We start from the raw sequence: 27,892 nt of genomic DNA, 5'->3' as shown, positions 1-27,892 counted from the left end.
ATTCTTCAAATTGTCTTTCTCTTAATCAGCTTGTGACAATTTTCCAATCAGTAAACCAGGTGAAATCTAGATTTTGCTACAAGTGCAACATCCCCGTAGTTTAATAGCCGTACTTGTTTTGGCATAAGCTCCAGAGATTATTAAGTGAGTAATGAAACCTAACTAATCTAAGATAGAGTTACAGCGATGTAATCCGACAAATATGTCCAAAACCTATCGCATTTCCTTCTGGTCACAACCAAAATACACTTGCTTTAGGATGGAGGGGACATCGGTTTGGACTCACGGTATACAAACATAGACATTTTCTATCATTCATATTTTAGTTCGGCAGATTGTCGTTCCTCTGGCCTCTGGGCAGTATTGGGCTATAGATATAATATTTTGTTTTGTTGAGACGGATGTTGGATGGGAACAGTGGACAGACAGCCAGAGTACTTTCACTCATATCTTGTAGATTGGCATTTCTCTCTTTCCTTTGAGCAAAGTAGATCTATATATTATATTATTTTGACTTCATAATGGGAGGGAACTTATTGATGTGTCTCAGTCTATTGAGAAATGGAATGGTGGAATTTTGTTTTCCTGGGTACTTTAACTTGGAAGTGCACAATGAACATTTTGTTGTTGTTGATACATGCATTTACCCAAGCCCCTCCCAAACCTCTTTATTTCTGAGCTATGTGTATCGTCTGTTGTGTACACACAGAAGATACATTTAGACCTGTGTGTAAACAATGTAGGCCTACAGTGTACATAAGCGAGGTGCATGCACATGCAGGCAAATATAGCCCCCCACACACCCCACCCCACACAGTTGCGCGCACCCCCACTCACATGCACACACCCCGACATATCAACATAATTGCCACATCAAGCATTTTACCACACTTGAGAAACCTGAACCAGATTTTGTCAATGCAAGCCACTTCCCAGCATATTCCATCATTGGTTTAAGGGCACAAAAAAGCTCCGATCACGTCCGATTTCACTTGGGAAATTGGTTCAAACAGCTCTGAGTTTTGCTCAGTAAACCTTTTACAAACCCAAAGAATTTGTGCAAATTTAGGAAACATTAGTTCAAGATTTGGGGTTTGGGATTTACGCCTGAAGAAAGGAATGAGATGATTAAGTTGTTTTTTAGTTAAATAAACGTTGGGAATGAAGTTTATAGGGTACTATTAAATACATTTGTTTGGTTTGAAAAGGGCAAGAGCAAGACCATACTGAAGTATCAGGTGTATGTTGAATTTGTCTTAGTTGTTTGCCATAGCTTGCTTGGGAGTTAATATAAAAAACGCTTTTAACTGAAATGTAATTTCATCATCAAATGATTTGAAACAATTTTGTAGCTTTTAAACTCATTTCTTTTTTGCTTGATTATTTTCATGTACATTTGATCAATCTGGTATAGTTTGCGATTTTCCACCGAGAAGGAAGCTCACAAAATGGCCTTTTAAATTTTTACGTAGCACAAAAATTTGGTGGTTTAACAACGCAGCTCAAATTGCCACGAGTGACACTTTCTCATTAGGAAGAAACAGTATTTTGTAACTAGAGAATTGTAAAACAATATTGCATAGGGATACACAGGAACCATGGGTGTACACTGTATCGTTGCTAAATTCACCGTGTTTATGTACCGTGACTTTGCCGTGGATTGTTAGTTTGCCGAGGGCCTGGCAAAACAAGTCCAACACGGGTAGATTTTTTTCTCTGTCGTTTATATCATTGGTTTAAAAGCGGAGATTGCACGAGACGAGAGAATGTTTGACTTGTGTTTCAAAGAGCATTATAGCGGTGTCTTGAGTCGGTGCATTGGCATGTTGCATTCCTCCAGTCTATTGGACTATTGAGTTACAATGGGCTATTCCTGTTTAAATCCACACTCCCCCTGTGGAAGATTTTGGAAATATCTTCCACAGGGGGAGTATGTTTTTCAAAGGTAACTGGTCAGGGTTAATCATTTTCAAACCCATACTCCCCCTGTATTATGGCTTTACCTATATCTTCCCCAACTGGAGAGAGTATTTTTCCCAATTGTCTATTGTATTCAAAACTCATACTCCCTCTGGAAGACTGTAGCTAAATCTTTCACAGGGGTAGTGTGGATATTAAATGGAATAGCCCAATGTAATAATCACCGAGTGAGAAACAGAGACTTGCCAGTTTGTGACTGGTCATGTGATGTTGCTCGAAGCTATACAATTTTGCCCTGTTTTTTGTACCGCTTAAGATGGAGCAATATTCGGCAAAATGTCTTGCTGCTAAATTGATCATCTTGAATTACATTTATATTTCCATTTCCTGCTAGACTTGTATTGCGCGCACGTGTGCGTTGTCACCTTTCCCTGGCATAGGATGCCATTGATTTTTGCATATTAAGCAGTCATATTTCCTTTAGTATTTTGCCACGAAATCTTTTCCCGATCAATGTGTATTTTTGGAATCCAAGCTTTTTGTATGTGCTTGAATGGGGTGTGAAGTTGATGGAATTTTTATTTGGCACTGAACATTTATAGATGAGAAATGTGGGAAGAAGTTCAGCTGAGGTCACATCCAGAAATGGCTGTCATAATACACTGGAAATGGCATTATACTAGAGGTTGTCCTACACAAGGCATAGGTTTATGCTTTAGATGAATTGAATAATGGCAAGACTGACAGAACAGGGTATAGAAAGATAGACACACAGACACACTGTCCACACCAAGAGAAAGACAGACACACAGAAAGACACACATCAAGATAGACAAGAAGATGGAAATGATAGTTCACATTCAGTGGGAGAACAAAATTTCTGGCAATAAATAAATTGACTAGAAGAGCAAAATTTCTAGCAATAAATAGGGCTTGAATTGTATGTTTCAAGTATTATGATTTTTTTTTATAAGTACCACTCTTGTCTTCTTTCATATAGCAGATTGTTTTGGTCTTTGACAGACCTATTTGGTTCTTGTCCTGCATTGCATTGTTCAGTAGGAAAGGCATTGGCTTATACTCTGGCTTTGTGACATTACAATGTAATGCATTCAATGAAGATTCCAGATTTAGGGCTGATAATGAAAATAACTTGGCTTGCACTTGCCCACAAATGGGAAAACAATCAGTGAATCTGCAGCACAAAAAAAAATGAACCAAAAACTTGAATGAGCTGGGTCATGCTCCCATGTTTTATAGATTTATGTACATTTGTAGTAAACAACTTTATGAGGCTAATTTGGGCATGTCTATCAGCTGCACGGAGGTGACTTACATCAACATTCTGTCATAAATAGGTAATAGAGAGGTCACTATTATTGATATAATGTGGGAAAAATGGGTGAAAATTCATGGGAATTGATGACAAAAATGAGTAAGTAGTTCCCATGTGTGCTGTCATGGTCAATGTCAAAGGTATTTGGCCCAATGTCTGGTCAATTGGTGTAAAATCTATGGGAATCACATGTTGAAAACCAGTGTTACAATTTGGTCACTGCTTCCTTTTCATTTAGAGTGAATTTATTTATTGTATCTTCTAGTAAAATGATGAGCAAATGTCAGTGTTAAGAGGGGGAAAAGAGCATTTGATTTGATTGGTTTAGGCCCTAATTGTTGATTATAGGTAAAGAAATTGATGTACATTTATGTTGTATCACACACACTCCAAATAGAGTGAAAACTGCGCAGTTCAAGCTTTTCACTTAAACTTAGACTCAAAGTGAAAGTGGTGAAGGGGTGGTCACGCCTTGGGCGGTACATCCCGTGGTGATGGTCTGTCTTCCTTATTATATGCATCAATTGGATGGAGCAACCTCATTTACTGTGGGTGGTTTGTTGCTTCCATACACATCACACTACTACTCTCTTCAGTGTTCATTATTAATATTAGAGGATGGTTTCATCAAATTGTTTCCAAATCTAATAACGACATTAATTTTGTAACCTTCATCAGCAATTATGTTGTTATCTGTTGAGAACAGCCATATCAGGGGGTGTTATTGTAACTGATTAGGTACACTTTCACTCCGGACTTTCACTTTCAAGTTTGATAAAGGCAGAAGCATAACATACGAAATGCATTGTAAGTGCACATTAAAATCAAAAGCAGGATTCCTTTTACAAAATTAAGCGAACGTCCAGTGGGTGATTCCGTAGTGCTGGTGATTGGCTGCTCATGCAATACAATAGCTAGAAAATGCTTGTTAACCACAGAAAGTGGGATATTGTACTGTAAAGCATCAGCGTGATTCCAGCAGAATTAATTGTTTGCAATTTGAACTGTTGGAAGCAGTTTTGTGATTTCTTATATTTTCATTTTACAAACAGTAACACATTAAACCATATAGGCCTAGGTAAAAAATATTTGCGCAAGCTTTTATATATCATGGATACAAAGTGTGAAAATAAAAGAAAGGAACAAAATTTTCACCTTATAGGCCTACAGTATTGAATTGTAAACTACACATTCATGTTCTACCTGTGTGTGACCCTTTAAGTTCAGACCTACAATTGAAATACCATTATCGGACTGACTTACTGGCACTCCAAATCTTGGGGGTTAATAGATTGGATTTTCTGAACATTGCATCTCAAAGAAATCGGTCACATGGAATTGACCCCTCAGACAATCATCAGCAGCACCTTTATTATGATGTGATCCAGGGCAAAATCCAACAATTCCAACTCTATTTAGATAGATAGAGCTAGAAGGCATTTAGAATCCGATGGTTTGATCCATTGCAAAACTCGCTTATTTATTTGGATGAAGTAAAAATGTATTGTGTTATATTATTGTACATGGCATTAAGCGGATTGCAGTTTTATTTTGAAACCATAGAGCAGAGATGTATATAGACCCCAATAGTAAACAGTTGCAGTTTTGACACATCCTTAGCTGATGACAGCTGATAATGAGGTCATCTTAAGGTCAATCATCTTTTGAGGACAAGGAGGTTGAGGCTGGGGTTAACTCCCCTCTTACAGCCCTCAATACCAGCTGTCCAAATCATCAGAATGGAATTGATGACTTATTTGAGGGTTTGCTAGTGCAACAATACAAAAGGTTGTAGGCCATACACACTAATAATACTGTAAAATGATAATTTTACAGAAATTTACAGGTAATGTTAGAAGTAAGCCTACATTTAATGCACATTGTCTCAGCATACTGTTAAAGTAGGTAGTCACTTATTAACCATTATCAGGCATGAGAATTTTCAGGGTTTTGCCTGAATTCAGGCAGTTTTGTTGTCCAAAATTTACGCATTTAAAAAAAAAATTTCAGGCTGTTTTGGGCTTTTTTAAGGCCGAATTCATGCGCCATTTCAGGTAGTTTTCAAAAATCCATTCTCATGCCTGTAACCATTGCTGACTACATGCCAATGAATTTGCATTGAGTTCACAGTCATATGCATATACTTTCTTTTACCTGTGTATGCTTTCACAAAGCAGTCCATTCTGTGTTGAAAGATGTAATCTTCTTTATAGTAAAGTTATTGGATGTCCATGTAATGAGCATAGAATGAAGAAGACATCAAGCAAGACAAAAACAAGCATATAAACACTATGTAACTTGCAGCACTTTCTATACTGAAGCAAGTATGTATTGGAAGTATGCTGACCGGTTATAAAACGTTCCGGGAATGATCAAAAAGAGATATTTTGGATTCTTCTTCCTTATTTTTATATCCCCAAGGGTTCTTTTGAGATATTTATGTTATAATTGAACAGGGGTTAAATTCCTGGAGAGGTGAATTGGTCCACTTGAAGGAGGTTGGAAATTGAAAACAATGGCAAATGTGCCTCTGGTTCCATTTCCATAACTTGTTGTAATGTGGCTTGTCATTATGTGGCCGCTTGTCAAAATTGAATGAAGATATATTGGAAGGTTAACATATTTGAATTTAGCAAATTTATTGAATTGGAAACAGAGCTATCAACCATAAAGAATTAAATTGCATATTTATATATTATGATTATAATACTCTTGAACGACCAAATTCATTGAGCGAATTACCTATTAAGGATATTATGTGTTCTTTGGGCATATTATGATGCCATGGAAACATAGGTTTTCTAGCATCAACAAGCTGTTTTTCACTTTGGCAATTTTGAGCCTCATTGCCTTAATTGATGAAAAATCACCCATACCCAAAATTGCGATATTCGCTAATAAAACAATCTGCAATTCAATCCCCAATGCCTTCAGTTTGAGCAATTTGGACCATGTCCAACTGACTCGTTACCGTGAATCCAATTAGCTGTAATTAATGAGCACATCAAAGGTGGAGACTTTAAAGCCTGCTTCATCTGAAACCTAACCTCTTCCCATTTCATTCAACAAGATTGGATTCCATCAATTACATGGGCGAATCCCTAAACTCTACGGTGAATCCTTAAAACGTCGTTGTTGTATGGATGCGAACTCACGCCTACCGACCACAGGCAAGGATGTCTGGGATGCTTCGGCCCGCCCCAGGGGAAGCCGGACACCATAGATATATCAGGTGTAAAAGATGGAGCTTTAGCAACAGCTGTAAGGTTAGCTCACCATTAGTTTGATTACTGAATCTCTTTTAGGTTGTCCTTAAAATGAGGTCAGTATTGCCAGTGTGGTAGATTAATCACCGGGTTGGGCTACTTCGAAACAATTCTTGTTGCATCTTTTAGGGTATTTTTGCTTATAGAATGGAATAATCAGGTTAAAACAGGATGCCTGATTAACATACTCTACTTTGAGTTAATTATGAGTTTTCGATAAACTAAGAAGCAGTATAAAACAACAGATTGTATGATCATCATCACACAGTGTTGCTTTTCAAACAATTTTGGCCACACTGGACACATTTTGCCATCTAAGCTATAGTAAATTTGATAGTAAATTTGGTAGATATGAAGCCAAGTCAGGTTTTAAGAGGTGTAGGGATCAATAACCAGGGATATATTCACACCTCAGCATATGATATTTCATCCATAATTGGTTTCCTTAATCTTATTCATTGTAACCTGAATTTGGCCTGGTGTGATGTGTTATAGAACAACAGATCAGTGGCCTACGCTGCAAACCAAGTTGACAACTACTACTAACAGTAGCATTTTGAACACAGTTTCTTTTCAAATTTGCAAGCAGCATTCAGATTCCTTTAGTGTAGGAGCAGATAAAAATGTAGTCTTACATGTTGTATCCGGACAGGAACAAGAAAGAGATATTACTTGTGACACACACACACCTCTGCACACCCGCCCCGCACAAACACATCCCATGCGCTTGCACACACCCCCCCAACGATACCCGCAGACAAACACCCTGACATTTCAATATCTTCAATATTTTCAAGCGAGATTGTAATGCACAAACATGAACACCCACTAAAAACATTCCTTGTATCTGAAGCCTTCTGTGTATCTCTTGACACTTTTCCGATAACAACTTGTCAGATTATCGCAAGATTCTTATCAAAACACATCCGACTTTCACCGGCTTACTCTCGGCATGCACAGCTTCTTAAAATGTTTAAAAGAATTCTCGCAATGCTCATCCTCTTGTATCCTCTTGTGTCATTCACTTAAGAACTAAAACACGGATTTGATTTTTTTTGCCCTAAAAAAATTGTGCCCGTAAGGGACATGCGTGATAATTGTAAAGTTAATGTCTCCTTTCTTTCCACCTGTATGCAGTAGTAACAGTCCCCTAATTGATAATCAATTAGATTATCTAGCTGAGGGTAGATGAACTGCACAAGGTATATGCAGGAGTCAGGACTTGATATGAGGGGTGGAAAAATTGATTAGTAAAGATTGAAATAAAATGATCCAGTCATGATATGTGATATTATGAAGTGATGAAAAATGAAATTAATAACTGTTACTGTTAGCCATGAAATCTACATACCCTTTTGATAAATAGCTCAGCTCTGACTGATTAGCTCAGTCAGTGGAGCATCAGACTAGAATAGCTCAGGTCCTGTGTTTGAATGACAGTAAATTGACATTTTAAGAAGGATTAACATAATCTCCTCAACTCTGTATCTATACCCTCATATCATCTCATCTATTGCATTCATTCCTATAATTTCCCTCTCCTCGCCATGCTTCCTTTAATATCAGGATGGGATCATTCACATATCATGCTTTCCCTACCTTTTAGGGTAATGGACTATTCCGTAATACTCTTCTTCGTTTTAAAATCCTTATAGAAAAGAAAATTGCTTTTTTTAAGTGCATTTTGTAATTAGGTATTGGAATGTTGAATATTCACTAAAAAGCAACATTTAACCAAAAATAGCTGTGTATAAAAAAACGGGTCCTATAAATTAATGTGTCATGAACTAATTTTGCGCAGACTATTTCTGACATATGAATTGATTGTGAACACAATTAAGTGAGACAGAATTTATCATTAATTCAAGGATATAGCTGAAAATACCTGGCAAGCTAAACACCTTGCAAAAGACTTTTACATACTCTCTTTGGCTGGTAGTTCTTGCAATGTTTTGTGCTGTCTGTAATGGAAAGTGACGGTATGTGTGAAAACATTTGTTAGGAAAAAAAAAAGCTGGGACTTCATTATTCACCTAGTATTTTGTCATTCTACACAAACCCATAACTGGCATATACATGTATTGGAATGCTAGCATGACGAGACATGCCTAGGTATGCTCAACTCATACCTACACCTTGTTGATTGCAAAGACATTTTATGGAAATTTCTCTCTCTCAGAGAAGAAAAAAACGATAGAGATAAGACGAAGAAAAGGCAAAAAGAGGAAGATAGGGGGAGACGAAAGATAAAAAAGTGTGAGGTAGAGAAATTGAGAATGAAATCGAATACTAAAAGGTTTTTCATAGAAATGTCATCCTGAGAGAAATAGAGAAGAACTTTTGAGGTAAATAAAGAAGAAAGTGGCAGAGAGGAGCGAAGTAGAAGAGTGGAAGAAGGGGTAATGAGATGGTACAGGGGTTGGGATGAGGACAAGAGGAAAATATTGAATTCTGGCTGAGAATAGAGAAGGTAATGTATTTTAAAGAGAGAATAAGAAAAATAAAAGTATGAAGTATGAAGCAGTTGTGTGCTAGCTTGTATGCATTGTTGACAATAGGTAGAAAGCAGTGGATATCATCTTTTTGTTCAACTTCAAAAGAAATTTTGCATACAAATTACCTGTAGATTTACCACATTTACATTTTCAAATCCAATATCAAAGTCTAGAAAGGCATAGTTCAGTCCACATGTGGTGCCAGATTATGATGTGTATGTACGGGGATGGAGAGTGTTGAAGCTGGTTGTATTACTGAGTCAGTGACATGGTTTTTCTGGTTAGATTTATTCTAAGTAAAACCATTGTGGTGGCATTTGGTTGAAATCTGTGTCATCAAAAAATGGGATTTCAGTTGGATTCAATATGCCGCAAATAGACCCGCAAATAAATGAAATGAAAAGGATGCTTTTGGCCAGGCTTAAGTTTCTGCATACAAATGTAAACTGTTGATAGCATAGTATCTGGGTGATAAAGCTAAGAAACATCAACACTAGATTTCAAAACCTAGTCAAGAATTAGTTCCATCTTGTATTTTTGTGGTCCATTCCATTAGTATTGGATATATTCTCAGAATTCAAACATACATCTGTGCAGCATTGGAGTCTACTCAATCCAGCTTCAAACACAATTACGTCATGACACATGGAACATATTTTCAAGAAATCCCTGGCGACACTGAAATGTGTTTTAACTTTTCCTCCTCTTGAGTACAAACATGCATAGTAGTGGGTCATAATGTTCATAGAAATACCCTTTCACATTTGAAAATAATCTGGTAACTATAACAATAAACTCATCAAGCATATAATTACATTATTACACATGGAAGAGATTTTCTGTGAAGTCCCTTGAGAGCTCAAAATGTGGTTTTACTTTTCCTCCTTGCGAGTATACATGTAGAATGAGGGGGATGGTTGTGCATCATCCAGACAAGACTTCAATATGTCTACCACACCTGGCTGCAAATGCCCATCTGTTCTGTTACACCAGAGACGGTGCGCAACCTTTGTGGTATTTTACTTTCCCTAAAGCTTGTATTACAATATGGAGGTATTCCAAATTTACCCCAATTCTTTATTGGGCGGCTGTCAGCTTTTTACCTTTAGTCTGCCCTATGTGTGAACTTTAGATTCAGGATGGTATTTCCATCAGGATGAGGTTTAGAGGTGGGCAAATAAGATCTATATAGACCACTTGGCATGTGACGTCATTGCCCGGCAGTATGCGCGCCAATCATGGCAATTTCAATTGTTCTTTGCCCTGCAGTGTGCGTGACGCATCGTAGTCTGCTAAGGGCACGTGCATTTTAAATCGCCGCCACATTTCATCTAGTACAAGAAAGCCATTGAACAGTGAAGCGGCTTGTTCAAGCATATCGATAGACGAATCCCTCGCCATTGTTGATAAACAGTGATGTCAAGTGGTCTATAGATCCATCTAGACAAGATTGGTTTATGGTGGTACCGCTCATCTCACCACCATCAACATTTAAAGGAGTATTATTAGATCGGCAAGCTAATGTGCCTTGATGTGTCTCATAATGAGATGAGATTTTAATGTCACCGGAAGCTTTAACCCAAATCAGACCGATTCACCGTTTAACCTTTTGGAAAGGTCATTGAATAATGTGTGTATTTGCCAAATTTGGGAAAATAAAGAATGCTACAAAAAATATCACCGAATGTTCCATGAAGGAACAAAGCTTCAAACATTTGAGTTTTACCTGAGCCTTTTTGATGAGTTGAACAACCCCGATCATGAAGCTAGTATAGATCTCAAATTATTTCTGTACATACTCCTACCCCCAAGGAACCAAGCTATTGCACCAACATACTGGGCCCTTCCAACATTCTTGCAAAAGCACAGGTTGTTACCTCAAGTGACTGCATGAAAGAAACAAAGTATGCTATTTTGTATTTCTTTGAACATTTCATGTCCCTCCATACAAAAATGGTTGTAAATTAAGTAGGAAGCTCAAATGGGGATGTTACAAAATGGAGACAATTGAGATGGGTAATTTTGGGCATGATACACTGGTAGTGATTGATGGACTTGGTTAGACAGTGATGTAAGGGAAACCATTGATGTCTGAATATGTGACCTAATAATGTGACCCATGTAATCAGAAAGGAAAAAATCCCTTCATGCATGTACTATCATGACTATGTGTAAGAATAATTCATGCTCGAATATAAAGTTCATGGTTCTCCATTTTCGTGTGAACAATAGAATTATTTGTTTCATTCAGCAATGCCAAGTATACCAAGTTTAATTCACTTTGAGCAGATTATTGAATTGTGTATTTGAGGGATTCTGCTGTTGCCAGGTGTTTCAAGAGTTGAGATCAAAGTACCAACATTCTATCAAGAATGTTCTGTTTCTGCAGGTTTTGATGTGAAACTAACTATTGAGTGTCAAACAGCAGACCATAAAGGGGGGGGGGAGGAGGATAAATGAACTCACAGCTTCTTGTACAGGGATCATCAGATTGTTTGTACTTTATGTAGTGTGCATTATATCCATTTTCAACCTTCTTCAATGTTTCAGCACCTTTAGTGCTGCTTTTCCTAAACCACAAAGTTTGCCAACTTCCGAGAGAGTCTCAGGAATGAGACCATGTGGTATGTGTGTGATGGAATTACTATCAGGCACATACTTTCACCAGCCCACAGAATGTTGTAAAGACAGCAGACTGTCCAAACGTAAATTTGATGGATGAACAGGAAGTCTGCGCTCGACTTTGTCGGAACTCTAGCATTGGCCTAAGCTTGACATCAGTGCTGACAGGTTATTGTTATGTTACCCGGTAGATACAATGGCCAAACACTCTTTTCTCCTTTCTATGTTGCTTTGTTGCCATTTTGTTTGATCCAATAATATATCTTTTCCACCCAATAAGATATGTGATCCGCTATAGCAACACAACTCCTCGATCTGTCTATGACCTGGCACCACCTCACCATCCAATTCCGGCTGATCTTGCATGATGAATGTGATCGTTTTGAAGCACTTAGATTTGAGTGCTGAAAGCCTTGATGACAACACATAAAAGAGATTGACATTTTCCGCAATCAACTTGCGCATCCCACTTAACGAGGCAGAATGTGAAATTTTGCTTTTATTGCAGACGTGATATGTAAAAGAGGACCTGTGTAATTTAACTGAAAACAAAGCTTTTTTTTTGCGCATGCAGCACATCATTTTATCAATGAAATTGCCTGGGTTTTAAAATGTTGAGCTTTCTTGAATGGCATGAAAGGAAAACGACTTGAACAACGGTTTACTGTTTCCAAAGCATTAACCCTGCCACTGCTAATATCATCAACTTGTTGTTCAAACAGAATAGAGAGATTGTCTACTTGTGTTACCATATATACTTGAAACTGTCTCTTTAAAGTTGTAGAAAAGGCGGAACATTGCTCTCAAGCTGATTTCAGATTACATTAAGCCAAAATGGTATAATCTTCAATGGCATAGTTCAGCGACCTTCATACAACAATCATAACTTAAAAGTTAACCTCAAGTTGTTGAGGATGAGTTTAAGTACCCAACATGTTCAGATGTCATGTTATGAGTATACAAGCTTATTGGGGTTAAAGAACTTTGTGGTGATAATGAGGTTGTTCGAGATCTTAGTGAGATGTGAAGGATCAGTTGTAACAGCTGCAGGTTTGATGAGGCAGTTACACTGCAGCTTTATTTATTACATGGAGTGGAATACTCTTGCAATATGTTTTTGAAAGATAATCATATTATGACAGTGAAAAGAGACATGAATGCTCATCTCATTTGTTGCTTCACTTTGTCAACTTCTTACTTTAATATCAAACAATAAACTGACTTGGCAGACATATGACATAAAGTAGAAATCTCATGCACAAAAGAATTGGAATCATGTTTCGTATGTGAGTTTTCAATTGGCAGTAATAAAGGTGGTGTTAAATCCTTATTTTTGTTAAGCAATTGAACTTATACCTGCATGTTACAAGAGAATCTGATTTGCAATTCAAAACTGTTTTTGGAAACTTGTTTTAGTGAAAATTTGTACAACTCAATTGCCTTCAAATAGTGGCATTTTGCATATTTTTAAAAAGCATATTGCCACATATGCCCCTACACATACACCCTCACACCCACAATTATTTTACAGAATTACACTTTCGTAATATTTTGATTAACAAATTTTATGTATTTAACTAGATAATTGATAATAAGTTAATTACCAAAGTTTCTATTTTTTTTCACTTAATTTCAGCTCCACCTGTGATAACCCAAGAGCTACAAGATGAGAGTGGCTTGGAGGACCAACCCATCGCCTTTATATGCAAAGCATCCGGAAACCCTGCCCCTACATTTGAATGGATGAAAGGAAACAAAAGAGCATCCAACTCAAGATACACAATCATGCCCATACCAGATGGATCCATCTTATGGATCGAACCACTGAAACCACCAAGGGACAATTCTGAGTACTCTTGTATCGCTAGCAATTCAGAAGGCTCTGCGACAACATCGGCCAACTTGAATGTTTATCCATGTAAGTACTTTGAATGATCAGAAGAATTAATGGATTAAATGTTATCTTCAGTAGATAGCACCAATCAATTGAGTGGTACTTTGTGATTGGAGAGAATTTGTTTAAATTTGCTGTCTACAGTAGATAGCAGTAAACGAAGGACCTAGGAAATTGAGAGGGATAAAGAAAACTAATGATTCTTTTTAATGCTGTTTTCAGTATCTAATACTCAGAGGTATGTGTATCAGATATTCCAGTATATCAGAACTAATGAAATATGAAGTGAAAAAGATGACTAACTATTAATCTGTCAATCTGCTATCTTCTGTAGATAGTATTATACACCCATCGATTTGTCAGGGGTTTGAGGACTTAAGACAAATCTGATTTCATATTTGCTCTCTTCTGTCGATAGCATTATATACCCTTCAATTATTCAGGTGCTTCAAGTCTGAAGACACAAATCTGATTTCATATTTGCTCTCTTCTGTCGATAGCATTATATACCCTTCAATTGTTCAGGTGCTTCAAGACTGAAGACAAATCTGAGTTCATATTTGCTATCTTCAGTAGATAGCATTATATACCCTTCAATTGTTCAGGTGCTTCAAGACTAAAGACAAATCTGAGTTCATATTTGCTATCTTCAGTAGATAGCATTATATACCCTTCAATTGTTCAGGTGCTTCAAGACTAAAGACAAATCTGATTTCATATTTGCTATCTTCAGTAGATAGCATTATATACCCTTCAATTGTTCAGGTGCTTCAAGACTGAAGACAAATCTGAGTTCATATTTTGCTATTTCAGTAGAGAACATAAAATACCATCGATTGTTCAGGGGCTTGAAGACTGAAGACAAATCTGATTTCATATTTGCTATCTTCAGTAGATATCACATTATCAGAGGCATTTGAACTACAGTGGAAGACAGAAACAGCTTTCTTTAGAAGATAACAATGAGGCTTTTGAATTATTTAATATTCAGCCAAATTTGGATACTAAGAAGGGTTTTTTTTATCCACAATTTACAAGTAATAGCATTGGAAATCAACATGACAGGAATGGTGTTATAATTGTGTTGTTGAGTTCCCATCTCTGTTGTATAGAATATGACAAGAATAAGAGTGTCAGCAAAACCAATACCATATTTCATCTCAAAGGAAACCAGGAATGCACATTTGAATTGTCCCAAATATCATCTCAATATCATCTTCTATGTCAGTTATGATGGATAGTGTCACCATTACATCTCACCAATCTTCATCCCTGATGAGCTCACACCTTCAGCCAACCGCGACCTGGCTATTTTCTTTGCGATTGCCATAAGTTATTCTTACTTAACCTCGTTTTTTTTTCTCGCTCATTTTTGATAAGCTACCGAGATTGTGTGAAAATTTTGTATCCAAACCTGCCATAATGTAATATGGGAGTGTTGCAGACGTGTTTATAGATGGATCAGTTTGTTTGTTATGTAAACCAGGGAGTTGGGTTTAGTTGTTTGTGTCTGCGTCAACGAACCGTAAAATCGTTCCCGAAGATGCTGGAGTGAGAAGTTTGGCGCCTTTGTGAGGAACAAGCTTTGATGTACTGGGAGATTATGATTTTAGGTTATTTGATTTTATAATATTAGTTTACATATTTTAAATTTTTTAGTTGAAACATAGGCGTTGAATTATATAGCTGCAAATACAACTTCTCTGATGTTCCTAGTGACAAAAGGAATCACGTAAGATTATGCAGTGCACACAATCCTAGCCTGAGCTAATGCCGACTAATTTGGTTAATCCATTGCAGCAGTTCAACACAAAATGATTACCAGAACACAAAAGTGTGGTGCATGAAAATCCTTGATTGAAAAGTTTTTCAATGTAAAAAGTAATCAGTCTAATATAATGGTATCACCAAATCCTTTTAACTCTAATTAGACAGACAAATCTACTTTTAATGTTCCCTATTCCTTGAATTCTTTTAACAAAAAGAATTAGGTTAGCTTCTTACCTTATGACCCTGCACTTCTTCTGGTTAACATTTAAATCAAGTTCTTGGCCTCAAAGTTGCAAATAAAAGAAAGAAAGACTCTAGAGAGACCATTTTAGCATTTTGCTGCTCATCTGTGCTAAGTAGTGTCTGGGATCTTTATACCGATGTGGGAATCAGTGACATGTTATTTGTGTTGGCATTGTGTCTCCTAGACAATAGATGATAAATGGCACGTTTGATGTGTCCATTCAGTGGTGTGAACTTTTTACAGAAAGACCTACTTTTTATTTTTCAGTCTTTTATAGTTGAAAAACATTTTAGACTTTCCTTGTTAACATTATTTCATTTTTGTAACAATCTGTGTTGAAGATCTTTCTTTGGGCAGCAGTTTATTGTTGCCCATAAGACCAACATAAATAAATAAGTTACATTTTCTGAATACTGCATTCCAATAATGAATAACTAAAGCAATTTATTTCTATTGTACAACATTTGGTATACCCATTCAAAAACTGTCAAGTTATGAGTTGTAAAACATTTCTCATTCAGAAGCTGTCAGGTTAGGAGTTGTTAAACATTTTCAGTCTATAAACAAATTGTTTTTGGATAAAGCTGGGGATAAAAGATAGAAATCAATAGTTGTAAACTGGGGAATGAATGTGATCAATAAAACTGGTCCCTGTTTGTTCAGCAGGTAATTCAGCAAATTTGAATGGATTATTACATATAGTGTGAGTTTCCAATATTTTCTCTCAAGAGAGGAACAAAGTTACACATTTAACACAGGACTGCCTTTATTATTTGTTGAAATGTAAATGTTTAAATGTTTCTGTAATTGTCGAGAAACTTTTTAATTCATGTAGGCTAGTCGTCATTATTGCACCAAATTTACACAAGTAAAATGATTCATGGACACATTTAAGCAGTTTTCCATCTAAGGATGTTTTTGTTGAGTCAATTTTAGCTAAAGTGAAATTATTGGTTTAGAGGGTCTTTGGGTCCTCTGGTAGTTAAAAACCCCTTTTTCTGCTTTTGGACTTAGCGGGAAAACTATTTGTAGATACGCAAATTCAGATAATGGTTTGCCCTTTATTTCCAAAGAGCTTTTAAGATAAAGCAATATGGTATTGTCATTATAATAATTCTACTCTACATCTTCCCCTGAATTTATCAGCAGCCTTCATTAATCTTGTGGTCAGCATCATCTACCCTCTCAATATGGTCCTCAAAGGTGTTTTGACCAACCAAAAATACAGTGCATGGATTGATTACACTCAAAGACAAGTTCATTTAAAAGCTTTTGGCTAAGCAAAAGACAGCTCTAAAGGCACGTGAAGGAGTCACTAGGGAACCAACTGACCACCGGTGGCCATTTTAGATTGCGGTTACTCAGACATCAAGGGCAGTGGCACCCACTTGTTGAGATCCTTGACATCCGCTTTTGCGAGATTTCAGTATTGTTTTTACCAAGGCTCCAAACCTAATAGTGCGGGGCTAAAGCACTCTCGTAGCACAGACAGAATCTAAACACGATCAAGAGACGGTTCGTGAGTGGACTTCCATAATGACTGTCCAGTTGGAGTGCTTTTTAGACATATTCCTCTCACACGAAAAGCGCAATAACAAGTAATCATAAAAGATGACAAGAGGTTGATCTAGAATAATTGTTGAGGTTGAGCATCCTGCGTAATAAATCCATTGCATTTAAACCTGTATAGCAAAAGTTGACTTCAGAGAACAAGAGTCAACATTTTCCATGCAAAAATATCTTAGATCGTTAGAATCTGTACTTTTTCATACCTTTAAAATTAAGTGTCTTTTAATGCATCAAAATAATATTGCCATGATAAGTTTATAGTTGTAATATTTTGTTTGAAAAAATGTGGAAGGAAATGTTTTTTTGGCTCAGTTGTTTGAACTCATAGAAAATCATTTTTGTCACTTAATCATTTTGCATGTTTTCAACAGCCTATGTCTTCAAAGAGCATTTGCAAAATGATGGAAGAATTTATAAGATTAGTCTTCAACACACATGGGCTGATGAATATGGTAATGCGACTAAGGCTGCCTCCAAAGGGCACTATGTGCGTAACATTGGCATTTCTGTAATCACAGATGGAAGTACTTTATCATCCATGATGTTGTTGACAGAGATGGGGTTGAAACTGTACTACCTATCAGAGATGAGGGGCAGTAGTAAATATGAAAAAACATTAGTGACCTCAACTTTCAAGTAAATAAATTTTGTGCCAGCCTTTTGCATCAATTTCACATGCATGTTTTATGCGATTTTACCATATTATGATTTATTCTAAAGTAGGTTTTTTTTTCAGTTCAAACAGGATCTCAAAAACAATTGTTTAATAACTGTAAAGAAAAATGTGAAATTTATGACTTTGGAATTTCTAATCAAGTTTGTACATGTAAGAGGACCCGTTCTCGAGTGAACTTCACATTTCTATCTACACTGTGTTCATAATATTGCCTGGGAATATTGCAGTGACATTTTTTCCTGAGATGTACTCTTGGCTGTTTCACCTTTAGCATGTTTGGTGTGTGCTATTCTTATTCGAATGCACTATAACATTTAGGAAGATCTGTTGCATGGTATGGTACTTTGTAGATAGGTCTACAGGTAGGTCAACATGGTCAGTAGCTGGTAGACTAGCACAGACATGGATATTGACAATCTGGTCTCTATCATTATACACATGCCAGCTGCCACACCCACCTCGGTATAAAACCGTCTCAACATCATAAAACATACTGAGCGTGATGAAATTGCCAGTCTGAAGGAGTTTGAAATATGGACATGTAACTGGAGAGGCAAATTAAGTTGGCTTTAAATCATGTTCATCATACAGGACTTGTAATCTAAAATCAAGCGTGATTGAACAAAAAACAGGGGGAAATCTCTGTGGTTCTTTCTCACTAAGGTGAATAAGTCATTGCTCGATTCTGATGATTCAACATTATCCTGGTATAGATTGAAAGATTTTAGCATCTAGATCCAAATGTCAAGTAGGAGTCATCCAAACACTATTGCTGTATCCACTGAAGCGTCTTATTTGAATTTCCTTGTCGGCATGCAAGGAATAACAAAAGAGAGCGCACCAGATGGTGGTAATGATGGATAAATGATGGAGTCCCATATTTTACATCACTTAAGTTGGCCTTGGAAAGCCTGGTTTAAATCAAACTCAGGAATATAGACACCCACACAACATAATACAGTTTTTTTATGTGGGGTTTGTTTCTTATTTTATTTGGTTGCCTTGAAAAGCAAACCTAAAATCTGAAATTGAATATTACATGCCCATCAATTGATGAAACTACATGAACACACCTGCACCCCCCCCCCCACCCACACACACACCCATAAGACATGAAATTTAATGCTGAAAATGTTGAAAAGTGAACCATAACTGAATTTGATTTAGAGAAAGAATCACCTGCGCTCACTCACTCAGATGCTTATATTGTATCTTTTTTATTATTATTCTGAGGCTCACCTTATTTATATGCCTCTCAAATTAAGAGCAAGGTGTTCAGCTATTGTTTATTTGTGTGAAGATGTGCTTATCACGGACAGTGCTAACCACTAACAACCAGTAATAGATGAGCTTGTAACTGTCCCAGCCAGCGATATTGTCGCAATACTCAACCACATTTTACATGGCCCAATTCATCAAGGAAAAGATAAGAGAGGCTAATTAACATCACAAGGAGCACACTATCTTATAGATGGCAATTTAGAAGTGTGCCAAGTGGTATTTATGTCCTGTCTTTGCTTTGCTATAGAAGCAAGTAAAAGGATCATATGCAATGCATCAGTTTGGCTTGATGTCCCTGGCATGACCTAAATTAATCAGTCTTAACCTTTGCTTACAGGATTTGCAGCACACTAAATTTCAAGAATCCTTCAAAAATATTATTTATTTCAAGAGCAAAGATATTAATACTACTGTTGCTATATTTAATTATCGGACACTGGTGTTTGTGCATGGCATCGTGTCAATCTACATGTGTACTGCGCAGAAGCGTAATTGTTTATTTGGTTTTTGACTTGTAATTTACAACGTTTTGCAGCAATTAGGCTATAGAACTGAATTTATAACTATATTCTCCTTGTATCAAAAGCTAGAACCACGCAACTAGTACTCAGCATGTTTGTACTAAAATTAAGGAGTCTTTGTTTTAACAAGTACCTAAAATAATTAGAGACTCCTAAACCATTATACCTATGTCCTAAGCTTAACCAAGTAGAGAGGAAAAACCTCTGCATTAATTAGAGCAGACGATCATTGCTAAACCTGATTACTTTTTCAGACATATTTTATCGCCGGTACGGTTTTCAAATAACATGTTGTAATTGATACAGGTGAAAACGTTCCAGGAGGGAAATGAGAGCACCATCTCCGGTTTGTACTGAGACCTATAAAGAACCAACTGAAATAATAAATGGTGGCAATGAACTGACTTAGTGAGATGAGGTTAGATTCACAGAGACCAACATTGCATCCTATACCAAATTCACACGGTATATGATGGTTTTTACAAATGGCAATCGGTGTGAACAGGTCTTTGAGAAAATGGCCCCTATTGAATGGTATATAGGATGATGATGATGAACTCATCAATGATAAAAGCTTGCAGTGGAAAGCAACATTTTAGCCATAGGTCATCTGAAGGATTTGGGGAAAAAAGATGTGTGTTTTCATATTTTGCTATCTTCGGTAGATAGCACAATATCAGAACTTAACTAAATAGTGTAGGATGATGATGAATTAAAGAGTAATGCTTAGTGACGAGAGTTAAAAATGGTAAAGGTTGAAGTTACTGAGATAGTGAGAAGAGCTAAGATGATCAAAGATGATGATAAACTGATGAGCTAGAATGATAATAATAAGTTGAAGGTACTGATGCAACCAAAATAAGGATTCTGAACGTGAAAGGTGAAGTCACTTTATGAACAGAGCTAGTATGACAGTGTAGACTGATGTCATGAAATATGCTAGAGATATTAAGTGTTTTACTGGTGTAGCAAAATAGATGAGAACGGTAAAGGGTAGAGTTACTGCATGTACGGAGAATAGGTGGGGTGTAAAAGTTAACTACCAGAGCAAGATTATAAAACTATAAATGATGGTGATATTAACTTTGGAATGCAGTGAGCTTGTAGTTTGAAAGCTGTACAGCAGATTATTAATATGGCCAGATTGTACTGTATTTGTTCTCAGTCGCAGCTAGCATAGCTAGCCTTTTGTACCATTCAATGTGGCTGATTGCTAGCAGCTACTCGGAGGTCAAGGTGCGTGTAACTTTACTTGGCCTGTCTATTGTTTGAATGAGCAAACCCTGGAAGGCGTGCTTAACATTTAGCAGGGTTGGAATAGTTCACATAGAACGCTTGTATCTAGAAACTTACTAAATATAGACTCAGGATTTGACCATTTGGGACAGAAATTTGGCCGAATAAGACATTTTAGAATCATAGTTTCTCTTATTTTGTTCATTTATTTTGTTTAATGTTTAGTTTGTGATCAAATAACCTTTTCACAGTTTTTTCATGGTGGGAACAGTTAGGCGAATTGGGTTTTATGACAAATGAAATTGGGAAAGTTATTTTTCATAGTAGCAGCAATTTAAATTAAATATTAATTTGCATTTCGAAAGTTAATCACAACTAAATATTCTGAAGTTAATATCTTGCAACTTCAATTACATATTATAATCTATAGAAAGGTTTTAAGAAAGTCAAGTAGTTTTGAAAATAACAACTGTTTCACCCATATGGAAGACATGACCTTACTATTCACACAGGGAGTGTGAATATTTATAAATGGTGTTACTGTGACTCTATTTGAATTCTACACCCCTATGTAGAGGGTGTGTGGATTTCAACAGGAATAGCCCATTGTATACTACTTCTCTCAGGCAGTTGCACGTTGAAAACAAATTCAAAAACATGCAAGACATCGTTTGCTAAGGTGGTTAGCCCTCTCCACGCGGGTGTTGAAAGTTTCCAATTTTCTTTAAAAATTCAAAAATGTCAGAATTGTACATTTTCGCGACCATATTTGGAATCAGTGTGAAAATGCATTAAAATGAGTACAAACAATATTGGTTCAGTAGTTCTTGCGGTAGCTCTTAATATTTTGAGAAAATATCATTAAACTTGTGACTTTTTATGTTGAAGCCTTTGGCCAGCACGCAGTGCATTAAATAATAATTAGCAATTATTGTTACACTGCATACTGTTATGAAGAAGATTAAGTGGGAATAAAGCTGACCCAGTCTGTTATAAATATTTAATACGATATTAAGACTGCCCGCGAGAAACTGGAGCAGCATTTTGTGTCTCTATTGTTATGGCAACAGAGTAAAAGTGTGATCGCCATTTCACATGGTCAGCGATTGACGTACGTATTCACAAGCAAAACAATGTAAATGATAAGCATTGAGTTCCAGTTGCATAAATTATGCAGTGTTTGGCACCATTATATAGGCGGAAACTGTTTTGTCGAGGTATTAATTAGGCGTTTGAAAAAACAAGAGCATTAACTGGCAAAGAATTGTTTCTGATATTGTAAGAAATGTGTTTTTAAATCTCAGAAGCTTTTAGCAGTTCAAAATTATTGTTAATTTGATTATGACCATCATCCAAGAAGCTGCTCTGTGGTCTAAACATAAATATTTATATTCGAATCTGATTTGATACATCAGTTGCTTGATGAACTTCAAAGGTGGTGTTCTTGATATTCCAATGTTACATCACATTGATACATAAAAAACTTATTGCTTATTTTACTGCAATAACGCAAATATCTTAACTTGCCCCTTGTATCATCAGTTATCATCATCATCGCTCATAGATGTCGGACGGCATATGCGACTCTCGTACCAGACGGTATTCGTTACCAACATGATGATAAAAATAACTGCAAAGAGATGGATTGTTGTGATAATTTCCTTCTGAAGTGGGGCAATGATTATTTCTTCACTGTAAACATTTGAATTGGCAAAGAAATTCAATTACAGGAGTAACTTATTTGACTTGTCAGAGTTGTTTAACTGAGTGGAGAGAGATAGAGCGAGAGCAAGAGAGAGAATGGTTTTACCGAACCGTTAATGTGGGGACTTTCGTAGGATTTTCACCGTCAAAGTGGGGACTCAAATAAAAAGTGGGGACATAGGCGAGTCCCCACTTCTACGGTGAGCTTCATAAATGCATTATAGGAGGGCCCCCCTACTACGGTCGTTATCCTCTCAGCGACTGAGAGAGTACAAATGCAAGATGTAGGAGATATGAATATTGAAAAAAAAAAGGAACAAGAATAAAATAAAATGTAGGGACAAGAATAATTTGACCCCACTATGACCCCTACAACACATGCCCCCACTTTATTTTTATCTCACTTTTTAAAGGAAACACATATCGGGAGATATTTTGAACGCCAAATGGAAGTAGGGGGTACTCTATAGACTGGTGGCACCGGCACAATCGTATTTGGCTCTGTTTATCTCTTTTGGGCCCACAAAGAGTGGGGACGTCCCCACTTTAACGGTTTCGTAGGATGGAGAGAGATCAAGAGAGAGAAATAGAGAGACATGCTAGGCACACTGAGACAGAGAGTTGAAGACAGTGAGAGAAGGGAGGAAAGAGAGACATAGACAGTGAGATGGAAAGTGACGTGAGAGTTTAGACAAACAGGCAAATAATCAAAGAGACTAAAAGAAAGGAAGTTAGTTATTACATACAAAAGTTTAGAACAAAAGACTATGTCCAGCAAACTTGTAAGGATGGTCTTTTTGTGTACACTGTATACACTGATCAGCAGTTAAAATGGCAGTTTGAAGCATTAGGTAGCCAGATTGTGCCAAGTGGGAATGCTCGGTTAGAGATTTAATCTTCCATCTTAATTAACTAGACTCAATTGAGACCGGCTCCTTTCTTCCCTCTAGAACCAAGTTGTGAAGGAGAATACATGGAAATTAATTAAGTCCGTTCGGTGGTCAAGAGCACGAGGCAGATGTTGGACTAGTTGTAAATGCACAAGCAGACAAGACGTCAGACTAAATTCTAGTCATCGAGACAATTTCAACCATAGTCTCTAAGAGAAGCTTAAGAGTGGTCAATATTATAGGTTTCCTGTCCCAGCCACTTTTAGTTAGTGGTGGCTGCTTGTTGCTCTGTTACTACACTGCCGTTTTTTCAGGCAACTTATTTATTCCACTTGGGCGGTGGAAACGAAAAGGTGCTAATTTGTTTTGGGCTCAATGAGTCCTTGGCAAGGCAGGTGTTGCCGTTTGTTGTGACCAAGGTGGAATTCACGGGCAATTTGACTGGTAATCTCTATTGTTGTAGGCAGGGGAAGTGGCTTGAATTTCTTAGGAATGGATGACCTTAAAGAAACAATAATGTTGTTTATAAGGCACTGGTCCACCACTAGTCTCTTTTTAATTTTTCGGTGTTTCTATGTGTGGGCGTTTAGTTTCTATTCTGAAGTGTCTTTAAAAATAGTCTGATGGTACTTTTGTTCAAGATGAGTTGTAATATTGTGAGGTATGATATTGTTTTTTATGTTAAGGCTAATCAAGACACTCACAATGGTTATCTATTTAATACCAGGTAGTGTTGAGAGGTTGTTGCCAAGATATAGTTTGTTCGGTTTATAATTTGCGAAAAAATTAGTCTCATAATATTCCGTATTGATAAAGAATTGCATGCACACAGTTGGGTGCAGCACTTGCGTGTTGCTAGTTGCATGTTGGGACTTAATTGATGTGTGCAGTGACAATTTACTGACAAACACAAAATAATTGTCACCAATTATAAGACAAACTGCTTGAAGTTAGATGCATATTCTGGTTGGACACAACAAGTTCAGGAAGATCAACATTTAATATGATTAAAGTTTTTGGTTCAAAAGTTAAAATTCTAAATCTTCATTAAAGCCGAATGAAAATTGATTGGACGTTTTAAGGAAATTCAAAATTGTTTGTATAACTCAAATCACACATTTCCTAAAATTTGGATACGTTTTTCCTACAAAATATAAGGCAATCTATGTAACTCCATATTTTGTCATCCATATACTCGGCTGCCTTGACGCATCGTAACTCACTGTAGAACTTATAAATTGAGCAACTCACTATCCACATACTCTTCATTGCATCCACACCTGAGTGCACTCACATTACAAACCTTATTCCAAAGCAGTAGGTAAGAGTTTACGGTAAGAAGGTGGACAAAAGCAGACGCATACGTGGCCCCAGGCTACTATGAAATATGGATAAAAAACATTGAAAGGCAACCTATTATATCCATTTAGTACTTGAACGATATTCACAGAGCTCTGTCAAGCTGAAAAATTTGTTGCCACGAAAAAGCGAGCCAAGTCTATTGCCGGGACTGTGGTTTTCTGTATGACGAAACTAATTGCTTTGCTTTATGTGCAGCTAAACAAGTATATTTATCATGAGAGGGTTGTGTACATTAAAGTGGGACTTGAGAAAGTTGTGGAAAAGGTAGAAATAATAGTTTTTATCCTTGATTCGCAGTAGTGTGTGACTGTAAAATAGTTTGAGTTAATATTAGTTTGCAAAAGTTTTCTTTCTGCAGGTTCCGTCACATGATCTTGCTACTTCAGGCATATTCCATTATCAGAGGGTATTATTTATGGAATGGAATTGTATAATGGTGAAAAATCCTGTTGTCATCCGTGATCTTACAAATTATATGGCTGCTTTAGGCTATAAAAGTAACACAGATTCTAATATAGGAATTCTTTCATTTCCGGAAGTCTTTGGGAAGGCTATCTCAAGTGAATTAACTTGCAAAGAATCTTCTCAAGAATCACTGTTCAAACAATAGATACATGATTATAATTAGAGTACAGCAGGCAGCTATTATATGGTTGTAGTCCCCATTAACCTGTGGATATGTAAATTTGTCCCGTGGTGTAGGAGTGTTGTGACTACAGAGCTTCGCATTGGTGGAACCTGTGGAGTATGCATGGCAATGTAAATAAACAGTCGGCATTGAGTACATTTCTTATATAAGAATTTTTGATTATAAAATGAGAAATGTCAAGAAAGATGGTTCGGTCATGCCTGTATGCCAGATTCGATAAAAATATTCAGCACGCTCCACTTAGCCACGAGGCAAGAGTTGAAAATACTGCAATGTCCGCTCCCATGGAATTCCTCCAGTCGCAGGTTATCGAGGGAAATTTTTGTAATGCAGTTTAATGCTTTGTGGGGAGATCCAGGGTAACTCGAGGGGTTGACTAAAACACTCACAGGGATATGACGTAAAATAGTGCCCAAAATGGAAAGGCAGCGTAGGGAGTCACATACCCCTTGCTATTTGTAATTTGGGTGTTTGTGCTGCAGGTTATCAGGGTTGGTTCGTGTGGATAATGCTTTTTATACAAATTGCTTCAGCGGGGATTTGTGTAGTGATTGCACTCTGTTTTGGGAGTTGTTTAGGGTTTTTTGGCTGTTTTTGTCTTTATCTCTGGACTTCATCATTGAGAACACTTTTAGACCCTAGTGAGCAAGAGGATGTTAACTTGAGCTGCTGAAGAGTTTGCAATATATGCGAGCTCACAAACAGATTTGGAATTTGACTATCATTCGTACTGTCAATAACATAATGGGCTTAGTTTGAAAACAATGATAAAACAAAATCCTAATGCTGTCTGTGACATTTGTTTAAAATCCATAAGGGTATGAATACTGAACAAAACATTATACTTCAGATTTGTAGACCAAGACTTTGCACCATGGGGGTTACAACATAACATTTTGTTAAATACAAGTACATTGTAAAGCTAGAGAGGGAAGGATGAACCTTAGGCTACTCTCTCCCCTCCTGTATTTGTCGTAGAAAAAGGTCAAATCTATTTCAAGGTATCATGATTGTGTGAACAAAAGTAAAAGTGCAGATGTCTGCCAATGTTTGTTTGTCGGACGTCTGTAATACGTGATCGAGGCAACATTTGTTCACTGAAACTTCTGAATTGAACATTTTGTTATAATGCAATCCGTGATATTGAGATCATTTCATGAGTTGGTGCACAGAAAACTGACAAGAAGCATACAATTTATTGTTTGCATAATTTGAGGTTTATATATGGCATGAATTGTCCAAGTAATGTCTTTGCGCTAGAGATATGAATAACGTTGTACATCACTAAGTCTAACAAACTCCACATCATTATAGAAGTGCATTTGTTAGATTATTATATTACAATCAAGTGACTTTTTTATTGGTTCCAAGATTGCGAGTGATTAGGCATTTGGTCTTCTTCCCTTTGAAGTCAGGTGCAGAATATATGTTGGTAATTGGATATGTCGCAAAACTTGCGAGCATTACTTTTATATAATGCCATAATTGCAATTATATTTGTTTTACAATTTCTGGATTGCCATCATTAGGTATGGATATACCTCCGTTCAATATTAGGTGCATAATACATCCGCAATTAGTAAAACCTGCAATCATTACAGCGCACATCAATTAGATACAATAGCGGGGCAAATATTCTGTAGATCTGTGTATAATTCCTTCATTATCCCAATCAAAAGTTGAGAACAATTATGACGTACTTATTGTCATGTAATTGGCACCCAATCTTTCAAATCTTGTAATGATTTTGTTGAAAAAGTAATAAGTATGAAAATGGCTATAGATATATGCTCACTGCTCGTAATCTAAAGAAAATATTTGACATTTTATGAAACATCAGACCTAAAGTTTTCTCAGAAAACAAGTTGTTTTTGCCCTTGGAGGTATGCATTAATGAACTGTGGATGAATGAAAGAAAAAGTTCCCCCTCATCTTATTCCAACATAGAATGACAAACTCATAAGAAAAACAGACCCTAAAAAATCTAATTTTGAAGCAGATCAGAGCATGAACCAAACGGTACTGCCAACTTCCCCTTTCTGCTCCTATTCCTTTATTTCATTTCATTATTTCATGCAAAAGAAAACGCAAAGAAAAACAGACTCCCCAAAATTTAATTTTGAGATAGATTGGAGCATGAACCTAGTGGAATGTACCATTCAGGTTTGTGATATGAAATTGGCCTACAGCAATGATAACATCACCTGCATGCTGGCTGGCTGGCTGGGGTAAGAACAATCTTGCATTGCTCATATGCAGTTTCAAGACAGTTTTCCTTGCCATGTTCAATATTATTACAAAATCTGCTATTCAAGTCGACTGGTTGCTGATTAGGGCTGGATAAGTCTAATACATTTTACAATTTCATTGGTGTGGTCATGTGTGCAAATCCTGCTTTCAAATTGGCCGCTTTAATATTGAGAGCCCAAAAGTGATTGAAGATGATAATTGATGTGG

At 36.7% G+C, this 27,892-nt stretch overlaps 1 protein-coding gene across 3 annotated transcripts in view; it reads left to right on the top strand.

The window, feature by feature from the left end:
- Positions 1–27,892, top strand: part of LOC140143879 (receptor-type tyrosine-protein phosphatase delta-like) — a 284,842-nt gene that overhangs the window by 174,128 nt on the left and 82,822 nt on the right. For all 3 annotated transcript variants that reach the window (XM_072165844.1, XM_072165736.1, XM_072165794.1), the window contains one exon: positions 13,276–13,557. In XM_072165844.1, the coding sequence (XP_072021945.1) occupies positions 13,276–13,557 (282 nt within the window). The remainder of the gene's footprint in view (positions 1–13,275; positions 13,558–27,892) is intronic.

Source organism: Amphiura filiformis, chromosome 1 (genome assembly GCF_039555335.1).
Source record: "Amphiura filiformis chromosome 1, Afil_fr2py, whole genome shotgun sequence".
Taxonomy (NCBI): Eukaryota; Metazoa; Echinodermata; class Ophiuroidea; order Amphilepidida; family Amphiuridae; genus Amphiura; species Amphiura filiformis.
This window is presented reverse-complemented; position numbering and strand designations above follow the sequence as displayed.